The 20,832-nt window shown below is 40.4% G+C and overlaps 1 protein-coding gene across 1 annotated transcript in view; it reads right to left on the reverse strand.

The window, feature by feature from the left end:
- Positions 1-5,214: 5,214 nt before the first annotated feature.
- PALMD (palmdelphin) overlaps positions 5,215-20,832 on the reverse strand; it is a 117,638-nt gene continuing 102,020 nt past the window's right edge. The window contains exons 5-8 of the mRNA XM_082265862.1: positions 18,472-18,496; positions 16,545-16,658; positions 12,302-13,297; positions 5,215-5,656 (exon numbers count right to left, since the gene is read on the reverse strand). Coding sequence (XP_082121988.1) covers positions 5,613-5,656; positions 12,302-13,297; positions 16,545-16,658; positions 18,472-18,496 — 1,179 coding nt within the window. The 3' untranslated portion in view covers positions 5,215-5,612. The remainder of the gene's footprint in view (positions 5,657-12,301; positions 13,298-16,544; positions 16,659-18,471; positions 18,497-20,832) is intronic.

The raw sequence follows: 20,832 nt of genomic DNA on the forward strand, positions 1-20,832 counted from the left end.
CTTTAAGTTCTTCCCACTGTGCAATTTAGTCACATCCGTCATTCAGTTTGATGTGATATTTGCACTGCTATTGGCCCCACCGCCAGTGAAGGGTACAATCTATGCAAATGGAATGCCAACGGGTAGCCACGTGGGGAAAAAAAAAGGTTGGGAACCTCTGGCTTAGTGAGTCTACTTTACTTTTCTGTTGGTATTGGGAAAATGTAATTTTATCTCACCTTTTTTTCAAAGATCCTGTTGTCGGAGGCAGCAAGGATGTGGATAAATAATAGTGAAGGAGCAATTCTAATTGGGACAAAATTTGCAAATAAACTTGTACATATTGTATAATAGCAGTTAAAAAGCATTGTATAAAGTATTGTATAATAGCAGTTAAAAATCATCCACGTTCACTCTCCTTTAGCATTTGTGTTGGTAGAGAATAATTGTGGTCAATTAAATGTCTTTGTGACATCATTTGTAGCTCGATCACTGAAACTAGCAACAAAATCTCCTGCTTCAGTCAAAAATCGAGTTATCCAATGTACCCACTGATGGTCATGGTACATCAGCCATTGGTAGCTGCCAATATAAGACTTGCAGGCAGTTTGTGTTGTCTACTTTTTACTGTAGAGCTCCAGTAGAAATAAGCCTAAAGTAGAACTATAGGCAAAACTTAATTTTTGTTTTGTCATTATGGATAGAGTAAGGGAGGGTTTTAACCCTGTAAGGTTTATTTTTGCCATATTTGTCCCATTGGGGGAATTTACCTACACTTCCTGTCCCATAGCCAAACAGGAAGTGAGAGGACATCTCTGCAAATTAAGGGAATCTCTTGGGGACCCCCAGGTCACCAGAAATAATGTCCCTATTGGAAAATTTCCACTCTATTACTTTTCTGGGGACAACCCAAAATATGGGGTTCTTTTTTACGTTCACTTTCTATAATAATGGTAAATTGGATAAATAGAGAGGGGGAATCTACCGAACAGAGACACAGATAGCAATACAAACTCACAGGTGTTCTAAACCATCTTCCCTCTATTCAAACTAAAAAAAAAAAAAGTTTTGACTTTAGTTATACTTTTAAGGTCAATTTGAATACCTTTCTTTAGTGTCAGGTTTATGTTAATGTGCTGTTTTGCAAGTGCTTAACAGTTTTTTTTTTTTTTACTAAAGGTGGATGTAAACCCCATTCATAAAATTTGACCTGGGAACATCTATCTGTAGTGTTTCCTTATCTCTCTCCAAAGCCTTAAGTCCCATAGCTTTCTCCTGCTCCGTTCTTCTGTTATCAACATGATGATTTCTGTCTGATAAGTTCTCTGTCAACTGAGATAAAACCAGGCTGAAATTTGTGTTGGGGTGGGTGCTATAAATAAATAAGCAGAGAGCAGGTCTAGTCACAGCACAGCTCTGCATGATTCTGCATGGAAACGGGGTGTGTGCCTTTCCTCCAATCAGCTGTCTTACAGTGTATGGACAAACTATCCTCCCACAGCTGAATCAGGAAGCAAAAATTGCACATTAGGGACCCGCCAGTGAAGCCGCAAGGCTTCACTGCTGGGTTCCCTCACCGGCGATGGTGGCAGCAGCACCCGACAGCCGATGGAAACATTGGCTGCGGTGCCGACATCGCTGGACTCCAGGACAGGTAAGTGTCCTAATATTAAAAGTCAGCAGCTACAGTATGTGTAGCTACTGACTTTTAATTTTTGGAGGGGGGGGAGGATGGAACACCGCTTTGTTATTTTCTGGAATAAATGTGGATATTTTCTATAATGGTACTTGTGATTTATAGGAGGATCTACTGTTGAATTAATCGATATTGTGTGCAATCGAAAGTTTGTGTCTCAGGCTTCTGAATCACCCAAAAAAATTGTTGAGATTATTTTTCTTCCAACGATGCATCTTGAAACGGATAATGTGATTCACAATAAATATTTATGAGGAGTTTTGTCTTGAGTTCTTCTGTGACAATAAGCTTTATTGTTTAAACCAAGTAGAAAGAGCAATCTACCCTGAATGCCATATGAGGGTATGGATTAATGTGTGAGCAGAAAACAGAGTCAATTACATTTAACATTTTTAACACTGATGCTAAAATATGAAAGCAGAAGAAAAGAAAAAGAAAATTGATTTAATTGTCAAGTAATATCTTCTGCAATGGCAACTGTCTATAGTCAGAAATAGTTACATAGGAGGAATGGTAATGATATATGCCCATTGCCATACTGATTATTGTCTGGAGCAAGTTGTTTCACACATGGAACGATCCTGCTTGCAATGCAACTGTATGGAGAACATGGAATGACTGAGTCTTGGTGATGGGTTCATCCAAAGATTTTCCACCAGATTTTATTTCTTTGTCTCATGAGAAAACGGAATGCCTGTCATGCTAGATCAGCCTTTCTCAACCTTTTCAACACAGAGGAACCCTTGAAATAAATTTCTGGTCTCGGGTAACCCCTGCTAAAAATGTAATATCTACAACTCATGACACATTACCGTGACAGTCAGTGGGAAGAATGCTCCTTACTCTTGTTGTCATTGGGAAGAATTACCCCCTTACAGGTAGCTAAAAGGAACAATGGTGTCATTGGGAACTAATCTGAGAGGTAGAAATTGCCCATTGCTCAAGGAACCCCTAGCAACGTCACAAATGAACCCTAGGGTTCCATGGAACCCTGGTTTCAGAAACCCTGTGCTAGAGGCACACCAAAACTATTTTTGCCTACAATCTGCCTGTTTATGCTGAACTTTAAAGGAAGCCAATGTCTTCTTTTTATTTAATTAATTAGCTGGGTAACAGTATATAATTGTGTGCATGGCTGTGGCTATGCCAATTAACAAAAACTGGCTTCATGACCAACAGAGGCCAATGCCTGACTGGAAAGGGGTCTCAGGAAAGTATCAGAACTACTTTCTAAAGGTGTTGATACACAAGCAGGTTGGGTCATGTAGCCCTACTGCTTCTCGGTTGGGAATAGCCAAGTTACAAAGCATTCGGCTACATTCCTATTTAACTGCATGCGCTTGCCAATTTGGACTTTCACACAAAGGCTTCCCAAATCTCATAATGGCTATAGTTCCTCAAAAAAAGGTAGCATTTATAAAGTCGACAATAATTGCACTTATGTGTGGTCACCTTGATACCTATCTTTCCAGTGACATCATATTATATGGGAAGCCAATAAAAGCAATAGCTTCGGTAAAGATAATGGGATTATGACCTATATTGTTCTACAGCCACCCACATGCCAGTTTTGCTCTAAAGATTATGCTCATGGTGATAATGGGATGCAATAAATGGAATAATCCATTTACTTACTGCCTTCAGCACTACTATTCTTTATGTAGTAGCTTTACCTTCTCACAGCTTGGGCATTTTGAAGATTTAGTGAGAAAGAGGCATTACTGAAATCTGTAACCTGATAATGTACTGTTAAGAATTTATGAAGGGCTTTTTGAAACTCTCATAGTAGTCATGGTAGCTCACAGAGTTGTTTTAACACCAATAATCAAACAATATATGGGATGAAAACAATTCTCACGACTTGTCAAAATCAATTCAGACATTAACTAGACAGAATAAAACATCTGGTTATACAACAGCATCTGTCAAGTATATATACAGTTATCCTACAGCTGTTGCCACCATTTCATGTGCAATTTAAAAGTTCAACTTAAGTACTACACATTTGAGTTTTTCAGACATGCTAATATACATTATATTGTCAAAAGTATTGGAACACCTTTACACGCACATGAACTTTAATGGCATCACAGTCTTAGTTCGTAGGGATCAATATTGAGTTGGCCCAACCCTTTGCAGTTATAACCGCTTCAACTATTCTGGGAAGGATGTCTGCAAGGTTTAGGAGTGTGTCTATGGGAATGTTTGACCATTCTTCCCGAAGCGCATTTGTGAGGCCAGGCACTGATGTTTGACAAGAAGGCCTGCTTGCAGTTTCCTCTCGAATACATCCAAAAGGTGTTCTATTGGGTTGAGGTCAGGACTCTGTGTGCAGGCCAGTCAAGTTCCTCCACCTCAAACTGTGTGCACTAGTGTGCAGTCATGTTTGAACAGGAAGGGGCCATCCCCAAACTGTTCCCACAAAGTTGGAAGAATGAACGTGTCCAAAATGTCTTGGTATGCTGATGCCTTAGGAGTTCCCTTCACTGGAACTAAGGGGCCAAACCCAACCTCTGAAAAACCACCCCCGCCATAATGCCCCCTCCAACAAATGATTTAGACCAGTGCACAAAGCAAGGATCATAAAGACCTAGATGAGCGAGTATGGGGTGGAGGACCTTGACCTGCCTGCAGAGAGTCCTGACCTCAACCCGATAGAACATCTTTGGGATGAATTAGAGCGAAGACCCAACATCAGTGCCTGACCTCACAAATGCTCTTCTGGAAGAATGGTCAAACATTCCCATAGACACACTCCTAAACCTTGTGGACAGCCTTCCCAGATGAGTTAAAGCTGTTAAAAATAAAGTTGGCCCAAAGGGTGGGCCAACTCAGTATTGAACCCTACAGACTAATGCCTCGTACACATGCAACGATTATCGGCCGACTTTTGTCCAGTGTTGTTTGAAATGTGCTCTAGACTGACTAAAACAAATTCTACTTCAGAAGTGATGTCATGTGATGGTTTACTTTCTGTGTGTTTTTTCATCTCTGAGCATGCCCAGTCTTGCTCATCGGATTTTTGTCTGCCGAAATCTGTACTGACTGACGGAAAATCGGCCGTTGTGGTGATGGCCAACAAAAAATGTATAGCCTGCACACCAGATTTTTTTCGCCCGAAAAGTCGGAGTCGGTTGTCGGCAGCATCATACTAACAAGCCGAAAAACGGCCGATCAGACGTTGGCCGAAAATTCACGGCCGATAATCGTTGCGTGTGTACGAGGCATAAGACTGGGATGGCATTTAAGTTCATGTGCGTGTAAAGGCAGGCATCCCAATACTTTTGACAATATAGTGTACATGTATGGATAAAACCTTTAAGAGCCCTTCCAACCTTTACATGGGTCAAGTGGCTGGAACATCAGATGCCTAAGCACCTTTTATGTCTCAATATATAATCTGATGCAATACAACAGACAGCATTCAGGAGTCAGCATTGTTCATGAACCCATCACCACTGGCAGTGCAGTACTCGTCTGCTTCACCAACACCAAAAATAATAATTCACCAGCAATTATGTAACACTCAATTAGTGTGATTATGATGCAACTTTGATATTTAATTTGCCAGCATTCTTTCATGATGTAAGATCAAGCTTGTAAATAGGTGGAAAATCAAGACAAATCTTGCCTGGATCTGCTTCTGTTTACATGACTAAGTAAATGCAATAACAAATGACACTGACGGCATGTATCTTCCTAGTTACATAAATTGCCTTCCATTAACAAAACAAAATAATATATTCCTATATAAAAACACATGAACTTGCATAGCCATAGACAGAAAGCTGAAGTATAGGAGATGAACACCAGTGACTCTCCAGCCATCGTTGAACCACTGGAGCACCAGGAACAAGAAGAAAGTCCATGTAAAACTAGTATACACAAAAATTCTGGGGATCTTCTTCATCCAGATCTCTTTATGAAGTTATGAGTCTTATATCACTTTTTTCCCCAGCTTGGCCATTCTAATCCTCAATGCTGTAGATAAAAAGAACAGAATCAGAGCCATATTTTTTTCTTTATGTCATTTATAGAAAAAAGTAAAAAGCTGGCTTGCCAACCGTTGAGATTTTTTTTTAAAATGGAAAGTTAAAAGCACTTCCAAAGTGTGATCACATAAGGTTACAAATTGTTCCTGCAAACTTTTGTTTTTTTTTTCTTGAAAGGAAATCTGTCAGGGTAATTGTTAGCAAGGGGTTTCCTATCTTAAACAGGACAATGGCATTGACTGTATGCCAGAAATGGTGTTCGGTTCACAGCAGATGGCTAGTATTTTATTTCCCCCCCAATAGACGTCAATGCCTTCCCTCTTTTCACGCCTTAACCACTTAAGCCCCGGAAGATTTTACCCCCTTCCTGACCAGGGCCTATTTTGCGATTCGGCACTGCGTGACTTTAACGGACAATTGCGCAGTCGTGCCAGGCTGTACCTAAACGAATTTGACGTCCTTTTTTTTCCCACAAACGGAGCTTTTCTTTTGTGCGTTTTTTTTGATCATGCGCTATAAACAAAAAAAGAGCGACAATTTTGCAAAAATAACAATATTTTTCACATTTTTTTATATGAAATTCCCCAAAAAAAAAAATGTAAAAATCTAAATTTTTTAACATTTTAGGCCAATTTGTTTTATGCTACATATTTTTGGTAAAAAAAATTAGCAAAAAGCGTATTTTGATTGGTTTGCACAAAAGTTATTGCGTTTACTAACTAAGGGAAAGATTTTTGTAATTTTTGTTTTTTTTTTTAACGCGTAATGGCGGCGATCTGCGATTTTTTTTTGCGGGACTGCGACATTGCGGCGGACAGATCGGACCCTTGACTGACATTTTTGGGGTTACCAGTGACATTACTACAGTAATCAGTGCTATACATATGCACTGTTAATGTAAAAATGACACTGGCAGTGAAGGGGTTAACTTTTTTTGAGAGGGAGGGGTTAAGTGTGTCCCTAGGGGCGTGCTTCTAATTGGGATTGGTTGTGGCTTGAGGTGTAAGAACAGTGATCAATGGTCCTACATAGTAGAACCGTATGATCACTATTCTTACACAAGGGAGAATGACAGGCGGCTTTGTTTACATTAGCCGCCTGCCTTTCTCCCGGTGTAACGGACGATCGCAAGTGCCGGGCACACGTGCGGGGGGGGGGGGGGGTTCGTGACGGAGCGGGAGCACGCATCCGGTGGCGCGCGCTCGCTCCCCAGAGCCTCACAGGCTAGTGACGTACCGGTACGTCACTTTGCCTGTGAGGGGCTGACTGCCGCCGTATATAGTCGGGCGGCGGTCGGCAAGTGGTTAATTGTGGATTATCGGATATCTACAGACAATACCGATACCTCTCTGCCAATACCTCTATACGGGCAGACAGTTACTGAGCTGCAGAAAGTGTCAATGGACTATAAGAGGGCGCTGATCGGCACCCTCTTAGTTCATTGAAAACTATAAGTCCATCTGCCACAGGGGCAGAAATTGCTTGTAGTTTAACCTCTTGCCGACCGCCCACCTTAGTATTACTGCGGCATGGCAGCTCAGCTGCGCAAAATCATGTAGTACTACGTGATTTCATGCACAAGATTTCGGGGGCGTGCGCGCGCCGCCAGAGCCACGCTCCCACTGTGTTTAGACACAGCGCGAGGCGGGCCGCAGGAGGAGCGGCGGCGATTGCTGCTGCCCTCCTGCGATCGTCAGGGAAACTGACCGAAGACCCGCCTGCTTTGTTTCTGTCAGACAGGCAGGGAGAGATCAGCTAAGCTAAGCTGAAACCCCAATCTCTCTGTGCCTGTCACAGAACCATCCCCCCACACAGTGAGTAAGCACTTTAGGCATACATTAAACCCCTTTGATCACCCAAGTATTAACCCCTTCCCTGCCAGTGTCGTTTATACAGTAACAGTGCATAATATTTAGCACTGATTACTGTATTAATGTCACTGGTCCTCAAAAAGTGTCAGAAATGTCAGTTTGGGGGACCGATATGTCAGCCACAATGTCTCAGTCCCGCTAAAACACGCTGATTGCCGCCATTACTAATAAAAAAATAAATAAATAAATAAATAAAGTCCAAAAATCTATCCTGTAGTTTGTAAACCTTATAAATTTTGCGCAAACCAATTAAAAGATGCTTTTTTGGATTTTTTTTTTTTACCAAAAATATGTAGCAGAATACAAATTGGCCTAAACTGATAAAAAAAAATGTAATTTTTTAAATTTTCTTATTGTGAATGTTTTATAGCAGAAATTAAAAAATATGGCGTTTTTTTTCAAAATTGTCGCTCATTTTTTGTTTATAGCGCAAAATCTAAAAACCACAGAGGTTATCAAATACCACCAAAAGGTATTTTGTGGGAAAAAAGGACATCAATTTTATTTGGGTACAGCGTCACACGACCGCGTAATTTTCCGTTAAAGTAACGCAGTGCTGAATAGCAAAAAGTGGCCTGGTCATTAAGGGGGTAAAACCTTCTGGGGCTGAAGTGGTTAATCATTCACAGTCACACCAATTTTAAATGTGACAGCGGCTGTGGAGAGAAGAGCCCCCCCCCCCTCTTCTGTTAAAGAGGAAGGGGCTCTAGGGGTGAGGTGGCTGGTGACATGGTATACCCTGAATATGGGTGTAACATGCTGGTAAAGGTGAATCTATCCTATAAAATTGAACTATACCCTCCTATCCTTTACAGACAAGGAAGCTGCCATCATAGCCTCTGTTTGATCTGCAGTTCAGTTGCCATGGTGCTGCACATGTAATTTATTATGACACTAGAGACATTTGATTACTTGACAGTTTGGTTGAATGCATAAGCAAATGTGAGAGTTGCCATTCGCAGCATAATCTTGAATTAAACTGTTTTGGGAAACAGTTAAATCAAAGGGTTTAGTTCCGGTTTGAGTGTCAGTGGCTGTGTGCTGCCTGCTGATCTGGGCTAAGGCTTTGCAGAAATCTGGCTCGGCTTGCTCGTGATCACTCTGTCAAAGCTGACACAATGAACCACATAATCGAAAAACATTTGCCACTGGTCAGTGACAGCGTGGGGCTATCTGCTGCCAGCCACACAAAGCTTTTAGGAGGAATGGGGTTACAAACGTTATCCCAGTATGAAGAAAGCTAATATACAAACTGTTGGTGGAAAGGGGTTACTGGCTAAAGCAGGTGTGCAGACTGCAGACCTAAAAAAAATAAAACACTGCAGTTTACCGTTCAGGCTAGTGTGAACCTATCCTTAAAGATGGCGATCTTCTCATCTGAGTAGAATAGCAAACCCAAAGGTGTTTCTTTTTAAGTTTGCCAAAAACTGAATACCATACTTGGGTAGACGTTATTCATTCTGTTGTAACAGGTTTGGTATCCCTAAATTGAAGATACCTAAGAACAATTGTCTATATAAATTAAATTACAATAATTGTAATAATTGTATATTGTGAATTTAAACTACAAAAAATTATAATATTGTCATGAAAGAAGGCTGTTTCACAGTGATTTGAATAGTCATTCTTATGATTGGTAATATTTATGATTGTTAAGATTTAAACATAAGGCTAATCAAATGATTGTGCTAATGTAATTTATCCTACAAAAAAATCAGGACATGTGTTGAATGTGTAAATATTCATATATATATATATATATATATATACAGTACCTGCCAATGGAAACAAGTATAAGCAATCATTACCATCACTTGTTGTCATACATTTCAATGGCATATTGATTATCACAGTACTAATGGTCACAGAATTTGTAGTCCTACAAATGTAGTTTCTGTGTCACTTATAAATATGTCTTGCAATAAAAAGAGCACGTTAAAAAAAAAAAAAAAAAAAAAAAAATATATATATATATATATATATATATATATATATATATATATACACACACACACACAAACCGTATCTCAAAGTGAGTACACCCCTCACATTTTTGTAAATATTTTATTCTATCTTTTCATGTGACAACACTGAATAAATGACACTTTGCTACAATGTAAAGTAGTGAGTGTACCGCTTGAATAACAGTGTAAACTTGCTGTCCCCTCAAAATAACTCAACACACAGCCAGTAATGTCTAAGCCGCTGGCAACAAAAGTGAGTACACCCCTAGGTGAATATGTCCAAATTGGGCCCAATTAGCCATTTTTCCTCTCCGGTGTTATGTGACTGGTTAGTGTTACAAGGTCTCAGGTGTGAATGGGGAGCAGGTGTGTTAAATTTGGTGTTATCGTTCTCACTCTCTCATTCTCGTTACTGGAAGTTCAATGAGGATGGCACCTCATGGCAAAGAACTCTCTGAGGATCTGGAAAAAAGAACTGTTGCTCTACATAAAGATGGCCTAGGCTATAAGAAGATTGCCAAGACCCTGAAACTGAGCTGCAGCACGGTGGCCAAGACCATACAGCAGTTTAACAGAACAGGTACCACTCAAAACAGGCCTCACCATGGTCAACCAAAGAGTGCACATGCTCATATCCAGAGGTTGTCTTTGGGAAGTAGACATATGAGTGCTGCCAGTATTGCTGCAGAGGTTGGAGGGGTGAAGGGTCAGCCTGTCAGTGCTCAGACCATACACCGCACACTGCATCAAATTGGTCTGCATGGCTGTTGTCCCAGAAGGAAGCCTCTTTTAAAGATGATGCGCAGGAAAGCCCGCAAATAGTTTGCTGAAGACAAGCAGACTAAGGACATGGATTACTGGAACCATGTTGTGTGGTCTGATGAGACCAAGATAAACCTATTTGGTTCAGATGGTGTCAAGCGTGTGTGGTGGGAACCAGGTGATGAGTACAAAGACAAGTGTGTCTTGCCTACAGTCAAGCATGGTGGTGGGAGTGTCATGGTCTGGGGCTGCATGAATGCTGCCGGCACTGGGGAGCTACTGTTCATTGAGGGAACCATGAATGCTAACATGTCTCCAGACCTAAACCCTATTGAGCATCTGTGGGGCATCCTCAAACTGAAGGTGGAGGGGTGCAAAGTCTCTAACATCCACGAGCTCTGTGATGTCATGGAGGAGTGGAAGAGGACTCAAGTGGCAACCTGTGAAGCTCTGGTGAACTCCATGTCCAAGAGGGATAGGGCAGTGCTGGAAAATAATGGTGGCCACACAAAGTATTGAAACTTTTTGCCAAATTTGGACATTTTCACTTAGGGGTGTACTCACTTTTGTTGTGCGGTTTAGACATTAATGGCTGTGTGTTAAGTTATTTTGAGGGGACAGTAAATTTACACTGTTATACAAGCTGTACACTCACTACTTTACATTGTAGCAAAGTGTAATTTCGTCGGTGTTGTCACATGAAAAGATATACATATATATATATACACATACAGTATCTCACAAAGGTGAGTACACCCCTCACATTTTTCTAAATATTTTATTATAACAGTTCCCTGAGTGTGTTTGATATTTTAATATTTTGGACGTTAAAATGTGAAAAGTAGTGTGCCCACAAAGCCTACATCCATATGTGTGCTGTTTTCCTGCTGTGATCATGTCTGTACAGCAAAAGTCACTGTAAGCGACTTCAAAGTTGAACACATCTCCTCCACACTGATAATTGCTTTAATAAGAGAGCAGTCTGCTGACCAAGCCGTGTCATAAAGACATTGCTTTATCAAAAAGATTGCCTTCCCATGCCCCTTGACACAAGGGGCAAACAGAGAAAACAAGGACATTAATAATGAAATAAGTATGTAGACTGCACATGTTGATTTCCTTCTGAAAATGTTGCTTACCTGGTTGTCTCTCGATTCAATACTTTACGCCAGTGGCCTGGAGCAAGCAATTTAGACTAAGGACAGCTGGATCAGCTGACAGTAGCCAGCAAGCATTTTCAGAAGGAAACAATGGCAATGTTAGCCAACTATATTTTTTTCAGAACAAGCTTCCATAAAAGACTTTTGAAAAATACTATTCCATAAAGGCACATAACTAGCTTTTGGTACATAAGGAGTTCATGTAAACCAGGACGTGTATGCACAAGTTTCACGCTTATAAGCAAGTCAGGTACTTTTGAGATGTGTAGCCAAATGTTTGAGTTACTTTAATTTGTCCTCCAGTTGCTTAAGAAGTTGATCCTAAACTGCATGGACCAGTTTCTGAGTTGCCTTGAACTACGTTATGTTGCTTTTGCATTCATATTGAATTGTATGGGGAATAAAAGCAGCTCAGATGCAGTATTAAATAAAATATGTAGGCTGCTATCAGTGTGCTCAAAAGCCCTGTCTGGGTTGTTGCAATGAGTGCAAGTATGAACTGTTGTTCTGTCAATAGGAGCAAAATCAACAAGTCCTACATGTTTGGCCTTGTTTATCTCAGGATCTCATATAAGACTGCCCATACCAACCACTCAGATTGCAATTTTCACTTTCTAACTGTCAGTTCCCATAGCAGATTTTAATCTGATTGGTGGTTTTGACTCCCTGATAAACCAGTCCTGTTTCTACAATATTTTAAATTGCATTTCTAAATTTAGCAACACCTGAGTTACTAAAGCATGCAACTCTATCTATAATGACTCAAAATGAAGCCACATTAAACTGGCATGATAGTTCTGCTAGTACAAATTAGTAAGAACAAAGCAGGAATGTTACATTATAGAACAGCAGTTGCATTTCTTCACTTGTTTCTCACCTGTTAATGATGGATCCTCAGTTCCATCATCTGTGATCTGTTTGGAAACAGGAACATAGTTATGAGGACCCAGGCTAGATTCTTGTTCTTGTAAGGATATTGAGTTCTTGTAGGGTTGAGGACCATGCAGTGTGATATTGTGTTTGGGTAGTTTATGTGCAACACTATTTGGCAAAGGAGGATTAGAAATGGGTTCTGCTTTGGTTTCTGGTTCCTTAATCAGTCCTTCTGCAGTTGCTTCTTCTTCTTCTTTGTCATTGTCATCATCAATGATGACCAGTTCTGCTCGAATCACTCCCTCGTAATCTGTAAGTGATCTGCTTTCATTTTCATCAGCATGCTGGTAGCCCATGAAAATCATAGTAACTGGCTCAGAGCCATCTATGTAACATGGTGTGTCATGGGCAACACTGCGTTGCAAGTCATCTTCTATATTAGCAGCAGTAGAATGCTTGGTAGTATATCCTTCTGAGTTAACAAACACTGCCTGATGGTAATCTTCTTTCAGTTGCGGTTCTTCATAGGTTGATTGTCCATTTTGCATGATAACTTTTGGCTGTGAATAAACTGGGGCTTTTGGCACAGGTTGAATTTTTGGTAATATATCTTCCACTACTGTTGGACTGTGACCATTTTGCTGGTTCACAATGACAGGTGAGCTGTGACCATTTACATTTTGTTGAACCTGCCCTTTATGGAGGGTGGAATTGTTGTAAGGGTTGGAGAACACAGGTTCATGGTATTCTGTGGGAGACTGTGTGCTCTTCTCTGTAGCTTTCCTCAAGAGTTCCTCTACTTCCATAGGAGCAAGACTGTTTACGTCATTTTTAGTTGTCTTCCCTTCAGAGCTTACAGCAAACACAGACTTCCTGCCATCATCATAAACTTTAACTCCTGTATCTTTAAACTCACTGGAGGGGACCGGGATTGAAGATAACACTATGTTCTTTCCAGTCTTTGTATCTTTTTCAACTTTGATTTCCATGGCAAATAATGCTGGAACGAAATAAATGTCCAAAAATATATATTATTGTTGTTGAATATTCAGTTTTTGATTTTTTTTAAAATCACAATTTATGAATAAAGCTGGAAATCACTGTAATATTCATGGCTAATACAGTGATGGCATTGGCTTTTGGGTCTCATCCCAAGTTGTTGCCTGCTGCTAAGTGAACACAGGTCGTCACTTTCTCAGCACAGACGCCATTTAGAGAACCTTCTACATTTTCTCAAACAATCCAAAGTGTTTTCTGATTGAATGATGTGAAGATCATGGCATCAGCACCCTGCCTCTTCCCCTCTTCCAATCACAGAGCACTTTGTATAATGTGCTGTGTAATAACCTGGAATTCAGCTTTAGTTTCAACTAAAGATACTATATGCGTAGAATGTTTATATTCTCTAGGTGAGGCAGGAAAAAAAAATTGTATATAAGTATTGGGACGCCTGCCTTTACACGCACATGAAGTTTAATGGTATCCCAGTCTTAGTCCATAAGGTTCAATATTGAGTTGACCCACCCTTTGCAGCTATGGGTGTCCACAAGGTTTAGGAGTGTGTCTATGGGAATGTTTGACCATTCCTCCAGAAGCGCATTTGTGAGGTCAGGCACTGTAGTTGACAAGAAGTTCTGGCTCGCAGTCTCCGCTCTAATTCATCCAAAAGGTTTTCTGTCGGGTTGAAGTCAGGACTCTGTAAATGCCAGTCAAGTTCCTCCAACCAGTACTCGCTCATCTATGTCTTTATGAACCTTGCTTTGTGCACTGGTCCAAATCATTTGGTTTAACCCAACAGAACAACTTTGGGATGAATTAGAGCAGAGACTGTGAGCCGGTCAAAACATTCCCATAGACACAATCCTAAACCTTGTGGACAGCCTTCCCAGTAGAGTTGAAGCTGTTATAGCTGCAAAGGGTGGGCCCACTCAATATTGAACCCTACAGACTAAGATTGGGATGCCATTAAAGTTCATGTGTGTGTAAAGGCAGGCGTCCCAATACTTTTGGTAATATAGTATGTATGTGTATATTTATGGGGGTTTATGGGAGGTGTTGGTATGGGGCGCTACCACCTTGCACAGCGAATTACTTCGTTGTATATGATCCAAAAAAATGAAAGTGCACAGTGCTTGTTGGTGAAATATTAAATGTGCAATATAGTGCAGATTTAAAATTAAATTAAATTAAAATTATAAAATTATAAACGGTAGTAATCGTGTATCAATTGGATTGTACCGTGTATGTATCACTCATCGGATGTAAACAATCATATAGTGACCAGTGCAAAAAAAGTGCTAAGTGCAATATAAGTGATCAATAGATACTTTATTGTTCTCCTTTGAAAGAGGAAACTGACATCTGTGGTGAATATTACAGAACACTATGCAGTGTAAAGTGAGAGAGTAAAAACGCCTGTAGCGCGTGTTAGGAGTGAGAAGTGCTAATACCGTGGGTAAAGCACTTACCAAAAGTCCTCTCCCTTCTCACTCTAATATACTGTGTCTCCCTTCTCCTGATGCCTGTGAGAGCTGGTTGTTCCGTGCATACAGTTGAGCTTGCATCTAGGGAGTCAGTATACAAAAGACCAAGAGAGCTTCCATTGCGTAGTATAGTACATTATTGAGGGAAAAAATTAGCATCGACTCACTGTTAGGAAGTTCACCGTCAGCTTGTTTGGTGTGTCTCCAGTGTTCGGCCGCGCGGTACTTCCGCGTTCCACCGGCCGGAGCCACCTAACCGGAAGTGACGTTGACGCTGCTTTGCCGCTCTACGCGTTTCGTCACTGCGACGTCATCTCGACCGCCCCAGATGACGTCGCAGTGACGAAACGCGTAGAGCGGCAAAGCAGCGTCAACGTCACTTCCGGTACAATCCAATTGATACACGATTACTACCGTTTATAATTTTATAATTTTAATTTAATTTAATTTTAAATCTGCACTATATTGCACATTTAATATTTCACCAACAAGCACTGTGCACTTTCATTTTTTTGGATCATATACAACGAAGTAATTCGCTGTGCAAGGTGGTAGCGCCCCATACCAACACCTCCCATAAACCCCCACATTTCTTTACCCTTGTGGTAAGTTGGAGGCAGCATAACCATCTGATCCCCACACTCTGCATTTAAAACTGTTGATTCAGTGCTTGTGTTGCTATCCATAGCGCGGGTGCACCCCAAACCTCCTTTTTACTATGTGTATATTTATATTCAGTTCTATCTTAAAGCGCCTTATATATTGTATAGTAGATTTATTCTGAATAGAAGGTTTATATTCTCCAGGTCCAAAGTTTTGTCCAAAAGTTTTTGTATTTTTTCCCTTGTGGCTTTAACCGACTCCAATCTTCTGGGAAGACTTTCCACAAGATTTTGAAGCCTGTCAGTGGGAATTTGGGCCCTTGCAGCAAAAACAGCATCTGTGAGGTCAGATCCTGATGTTGGACAAGTAGACTTGGCTCGCAATTAGCGTTTCGGTTCATCCCAAAAGTGCTGAAATCCTAATTGAGCTATATTTGTACACTTTGGCACACACATATTGAAACTGAAAAGGGTCTTTATCCAACTGTTGCCTTTGAGGCTGGAATCGCACAGTTGTCTAAAATGTCTTGGTTTGCTGTAGTTTCAACAGTACCCTCCACTGAAATGCCTGAACTAAATAATTTGGAAGAGTGTACTTTTGTCCATTTATTGTAAGTAAGATGGCCAGGTGTCCACAAACCCATGGCCATACAGTGTGATTTAGTTTGTCACCAAGCCTACTTTAGTCATATTCACAGTGTACCTAACCACTTTCAACACACGTGCAAAAGGGTAGGCTTTACCACCCAGACATCGCACATATGTGTTGCTGGGCATACGTTGTTTATATGCTGAGACCATTCTCAGTGGGCACTGTTAGCTTTCATGGTCTGCAGAGCAGTAGCCAGAGGGACTAGCTTCCAAAGGTGTAACCACTCTGACAGTGCCAATCCTTCTCACCCTGGAACTATTCCAAATTATTTAAAGGGATATCAGGGCACGCGGGAAGGGGGTTAAGAGAGTCAAGTTATTCATACTAATAATTATTCACTAATAACATAATAATGTGCTTTAATACCATGAATAAACCCTGCATAAGCAGCTCTTTTCAAGCACCTTATGTGGAAAAGTCAGCAGATACTGTTAGTTTTTTAGTACCGTTTATGTCTGTTAACAGAGAAAAATGTAATTAACAGTAAAGTGATACAAAAAAAAAAGATACCCTTTCTTGGTTCTTCCCCATTCTCAACATGGGCACTTTCCATTTTTCTGCCAAATTTTGGCTTATAAGAAGGTGGTAGGTCAGGTATGCCAGCATATATATCCTTTATGGGTTCTGTGAAAGAAATCATTAATGAGAAAATAAAACATATATAACAATAAAAGTTCAGGCGTTATAGGCAGTAAAATCTAGGCATGCAATTTACAACTTGACAATATTTTTTGTTCTTGATAAAAGATTGAAATTCATAGTACATGGCAGCCTTCTATAAAGAACAACTGAGATTACCTACGTCTTTATTTGATTTGTCACAGTTAACCATACAACTTCCATATATAGAACTGTTACAAGTCCTTGGTGACAAAAACATGGGAAAATGAAAGCATGTCCCAAAAAGTCCATGACATCTAGCCCATTCCTAATTCCTAACCTGATCCCACTGACTTTCTTCCTTCTAAAACCATTAAATGGACCTGTGCCCAGATCATGCATGCTAAAGTATTTGCATATTTTGAACAAGAAGTAAAACCACTTTAAGGCTAGGTTCAAACTAGTGCGAATTGTATGCAGGTTTTTCCCACATTCGATTCGCATGTCAGGAGACTGTGACTGGCTCTCAATGAAGCCGGTTCACATGGCTCCGGGGCGGCTGTGGAGCGTTTGCAGAAGAGTCCTGTGCGTCTTCTGGTCCATTTCAGGTCCGAATCCAGCCAAAATATCAGGCCTGCTAAGCCCTCCTTGGATGCACCATGCTTGCACCCTTTTAGTGACTTCAGACCAAGCAATTTAAGTAATATCAAAATTATTTTACTGAAGTAGCTAAACATAACAAGTGAACAGTTCTCAGAGGCATTTTCCATATACATTCCTGTACAAAGTCCTCTAAATGCCCTTTTAGATGTGTCCCTGGTGCTCCCTCTTGCCCATTTAAGTGGTGATACTTTAAACAGGTGAAAAAGTCCATTTAGCAGCATATCTCTTGGAACACTGACTAGGCTCACAATGGGCAATTAGATTCCCAGCAGCACTCTCCATTTCTACCCATGCAGAGAGCAGCCAAAAATCCCTGACCTACTGTAGATACACTTTCCCTTTTTATATATTTTTCCAGCAGAGAGCGGTACTTCTCAGAAAAGCCCAGAAAAACCTGGCCAGCGGTGTTAACCCTTACCCCTCAGGCAGCCCCACTCCTGTTGGGCAACATTAACTAAACAGTGCAGTTGATTCAGCTGAAAATACACTTAAAGCGGAGTTCCACCCTAAAAATGAACTTTGGACCGTCCGCTAGCTTAAAAAAACCTGAAAAAGAATTGGATAATTAAAATTTTTTTTTGTTACACTTACCTTGTTTTTAATGTAAATAAACTTATCTTCCTTCCTCTTCCTCCCTCTGCTGCCGTGGCCCCCGACGTCACTTCCTCCTTGCATTGACTCCTGGGAGCTGAGCGTCATCAATCCCAGGAGTCAATGCGCTTGCACCGGTGTCACTCGTCACTTCCAGGGCAGGCGCGTCATTACCTGCTGAACAGCTTCTGGGCATGCGCAGAAACAGCTGCTGGATGACACGCCTGCCCCGGAAGTGACGAGCAGGGCATTCTGGGACTCCGACATCACCAAAGAGGACACGAAGAGGGACGCTCTGGCTTCAGCTGCTCACACCTGAGATGGCAGCGCTGGACAAGACATTTTCAAGGTAAGTATTTAAGTTAAACAGGGGACAGTTCAGCGGCTATCGTTGCTTAAATGCACTAGCCCTGACTGTCCTAGGGCTATTGTTAGCTAAAAAAAATGTTTTGCCCGGAACTCCGCTTTAACTCCAAAAGATAATTAACACAGGCAGCAACAGTACCTTATTAAGCACCTGTTTGCAAATGTCTTTCATACATTACAAATAATATTATTAAATGAATATCACCCATGTACATACCTTCTCGAGCTTCACTTTTCACAGCCTGCAATAAATAAGATAGCTAGATTAAAATATATATCTAACCACTGTCCACAAACAGTTTCACTCTCTTAAGCATACATTTATTTTACTAAAAAAGATGACCAAAAAAACTTGTATATGGGTTTATTTTTTAATAATAATAAAAACTGTATAATTGTATTAAATCATATTTTTTTGTGTACTTTTTTTTTTATATAAGTTTTCTAATGCAGTATTAAACCCAAAAGCAAAAAAGTAATATATTGCAGCTTACTTGTCCATAGACGTGGTGGCTGCATTTGTTTTCTTCTTTTAGGCCTTCTTTTTTGTCCTTTCTTTTCATCTGGTGATTCTGCCAGTAACACACTTCCTGTCTTATGCCTCGTACACACGATCAGATAATCATACAAAAAAAAAAAATCGATTTCGAATTGATCGCACAGTAATCTGATCGTTAGTACACAGCTTTCGACAGCCGATCATGACATTTCGTCCAACAAAATCCGAAGGGACGAACAAGAAAACTTTTGTCGTACGATAGCCTAGCGAACGACAATTATATAATCAGTACAGTATGCGTCCGCTAAAAATCGCTAGACAAAGACCGCGCATGATCAGAAACACGAAAATACCCTGAAAATGCCTGGCTGCCATTGTTTTTGTTTTGCACTATTCGATACGTAGCTACGCAACCAGGAAGCTTTTCCAGAATCAAACGGAAAAAAATCATACGTTTGGTACGCATTTTTGAATTCGATATTAGTATCATGCAACAAAATGCGAACTATAAGTCGTCCGATTATCTGATTGTGTGTACGAGGCATTAGGGTGTCTCCATTCTGAATGAAGGAGATATGGAAACACCCTTAGATAGCAGCATTGTCAATCTGGGGAAAGGGTAATGTTAGATGCACTGACCATTGTAAGCACCCCTGACAGCGGTAAATGGTTTGTCTCAAACCTACTTTTGCTGGACAGCTTGGTCTGCTAAAGGAAGTTGAAAAACAACAGTTTTACTGGCCGGATTAACGGGAGAAGAAAAAGGAAATTCTAAAAATGAAAACAAATGCAGCTGCCACATCTAATTATTGGTTAGCTGCAATATAACACATTTTGGTTTTTAATACTGCTTTAATATTTATTACAATAATAAAGAAAAATCTCTAACAGCAAACAAATTAAACTCTATCCTGAGGCTCCATGCACACTAGCATTTTTTAAGCTAAAAAAACACTGGATAAAAAACGCTGGTAATAGCTTTTTGTAGTGGCGTTAAAGTAGTAGTTTTGCAGTTTCTTTTAACCACTTCTGGACCGGAAGATTTTCCCCCTTAATGACCAGGCCATATTTTGCGATTCGGCACTGCGTTATTTTAACATTGCACGGTCGCGCGACGCTGTACCCCAAAAAAAAAGATGTCCTTTTTTTCCCACAAATAGAGCTTTCTTTTGGTGGTATTTGATCACCTCTGCAATTTTTATTTTTTGCGCTATAAACAAAAAAAAAGCTACAATTCTGAAAAAAAAAAAAAACAATATTTTTCACATTCTGCTATATAACATTCTCAAAAAAATTTTTAAAATCAAAATGTTTTAACATTTTAGGCCAATTTGTTTTCTTCTACATATTTTTGGTAAAAAAAATTGCAATAAGCGTATTTGCGCAAAAGTTATCGCGTCTACTAACTACGGGAAAGATTTATGTCATTTTTATTGTTTTTTTTTTTTTTTACTAGTAATGGCGGCAATCTGCGATTTTTAGAGGGACTGCGACATTGGGGCGGACAGATCGGACCCCTAACTGACATTTTTGACACTTTGGGGGGACCAGTGACATTACTACAGTAATCAGTGCTAAAATATGCACTGTTACTGTAATAATGACACTGGCAGGGAAGGGGTTAAAAGTATAGGTGATCAAGGGGTTAAATGTGACCCTAGGGGAGTGATTCTAACTGTGGGGGGGCGTGGCTTGTGAAATGATCATAGAGACATGTGATCCTATATAGAAGGATCACAGGCACCCTGTGATCTTTCTAGGGAGAAGAACGGTCAGCTGTGTTTACAACAGTTCTTTTCTCTCTCAGCGGGGAGCGATCGCGGGTGTCAGGCGGCAATCGGAGCACACTGCCCCATGCATTGGCTTCTCCGCTGACAAGTGGGGGCGGGAGCCGACATAGACCTATGTTGTTTCGTTCAGGAGAGCCTCACTGCCGCAGTAAAAAGGCAGCAGGCGGACGGCAACCGGTTAAAAAAAGGGGAAAAAAAAGCTCATAAAAAGCTATTAGTAGCGTTTAGGATCGTTTCTGCTGTAAAAACGCTCCAAGAAATGACAAAAACAATTTTTTTTTCTGCTCCT

Source organism: Pelophylax lessonae, assembly GCF_965119305.1.
Source record: "Pelophylax lessonae genome assembly, chromosome: 8".
Lineage (NCBI taxonomy): Eukaryota > Metazoa > Chordata > Amphibia > Anura > Ranidae > Pelophylax > Pelophylax lessonae.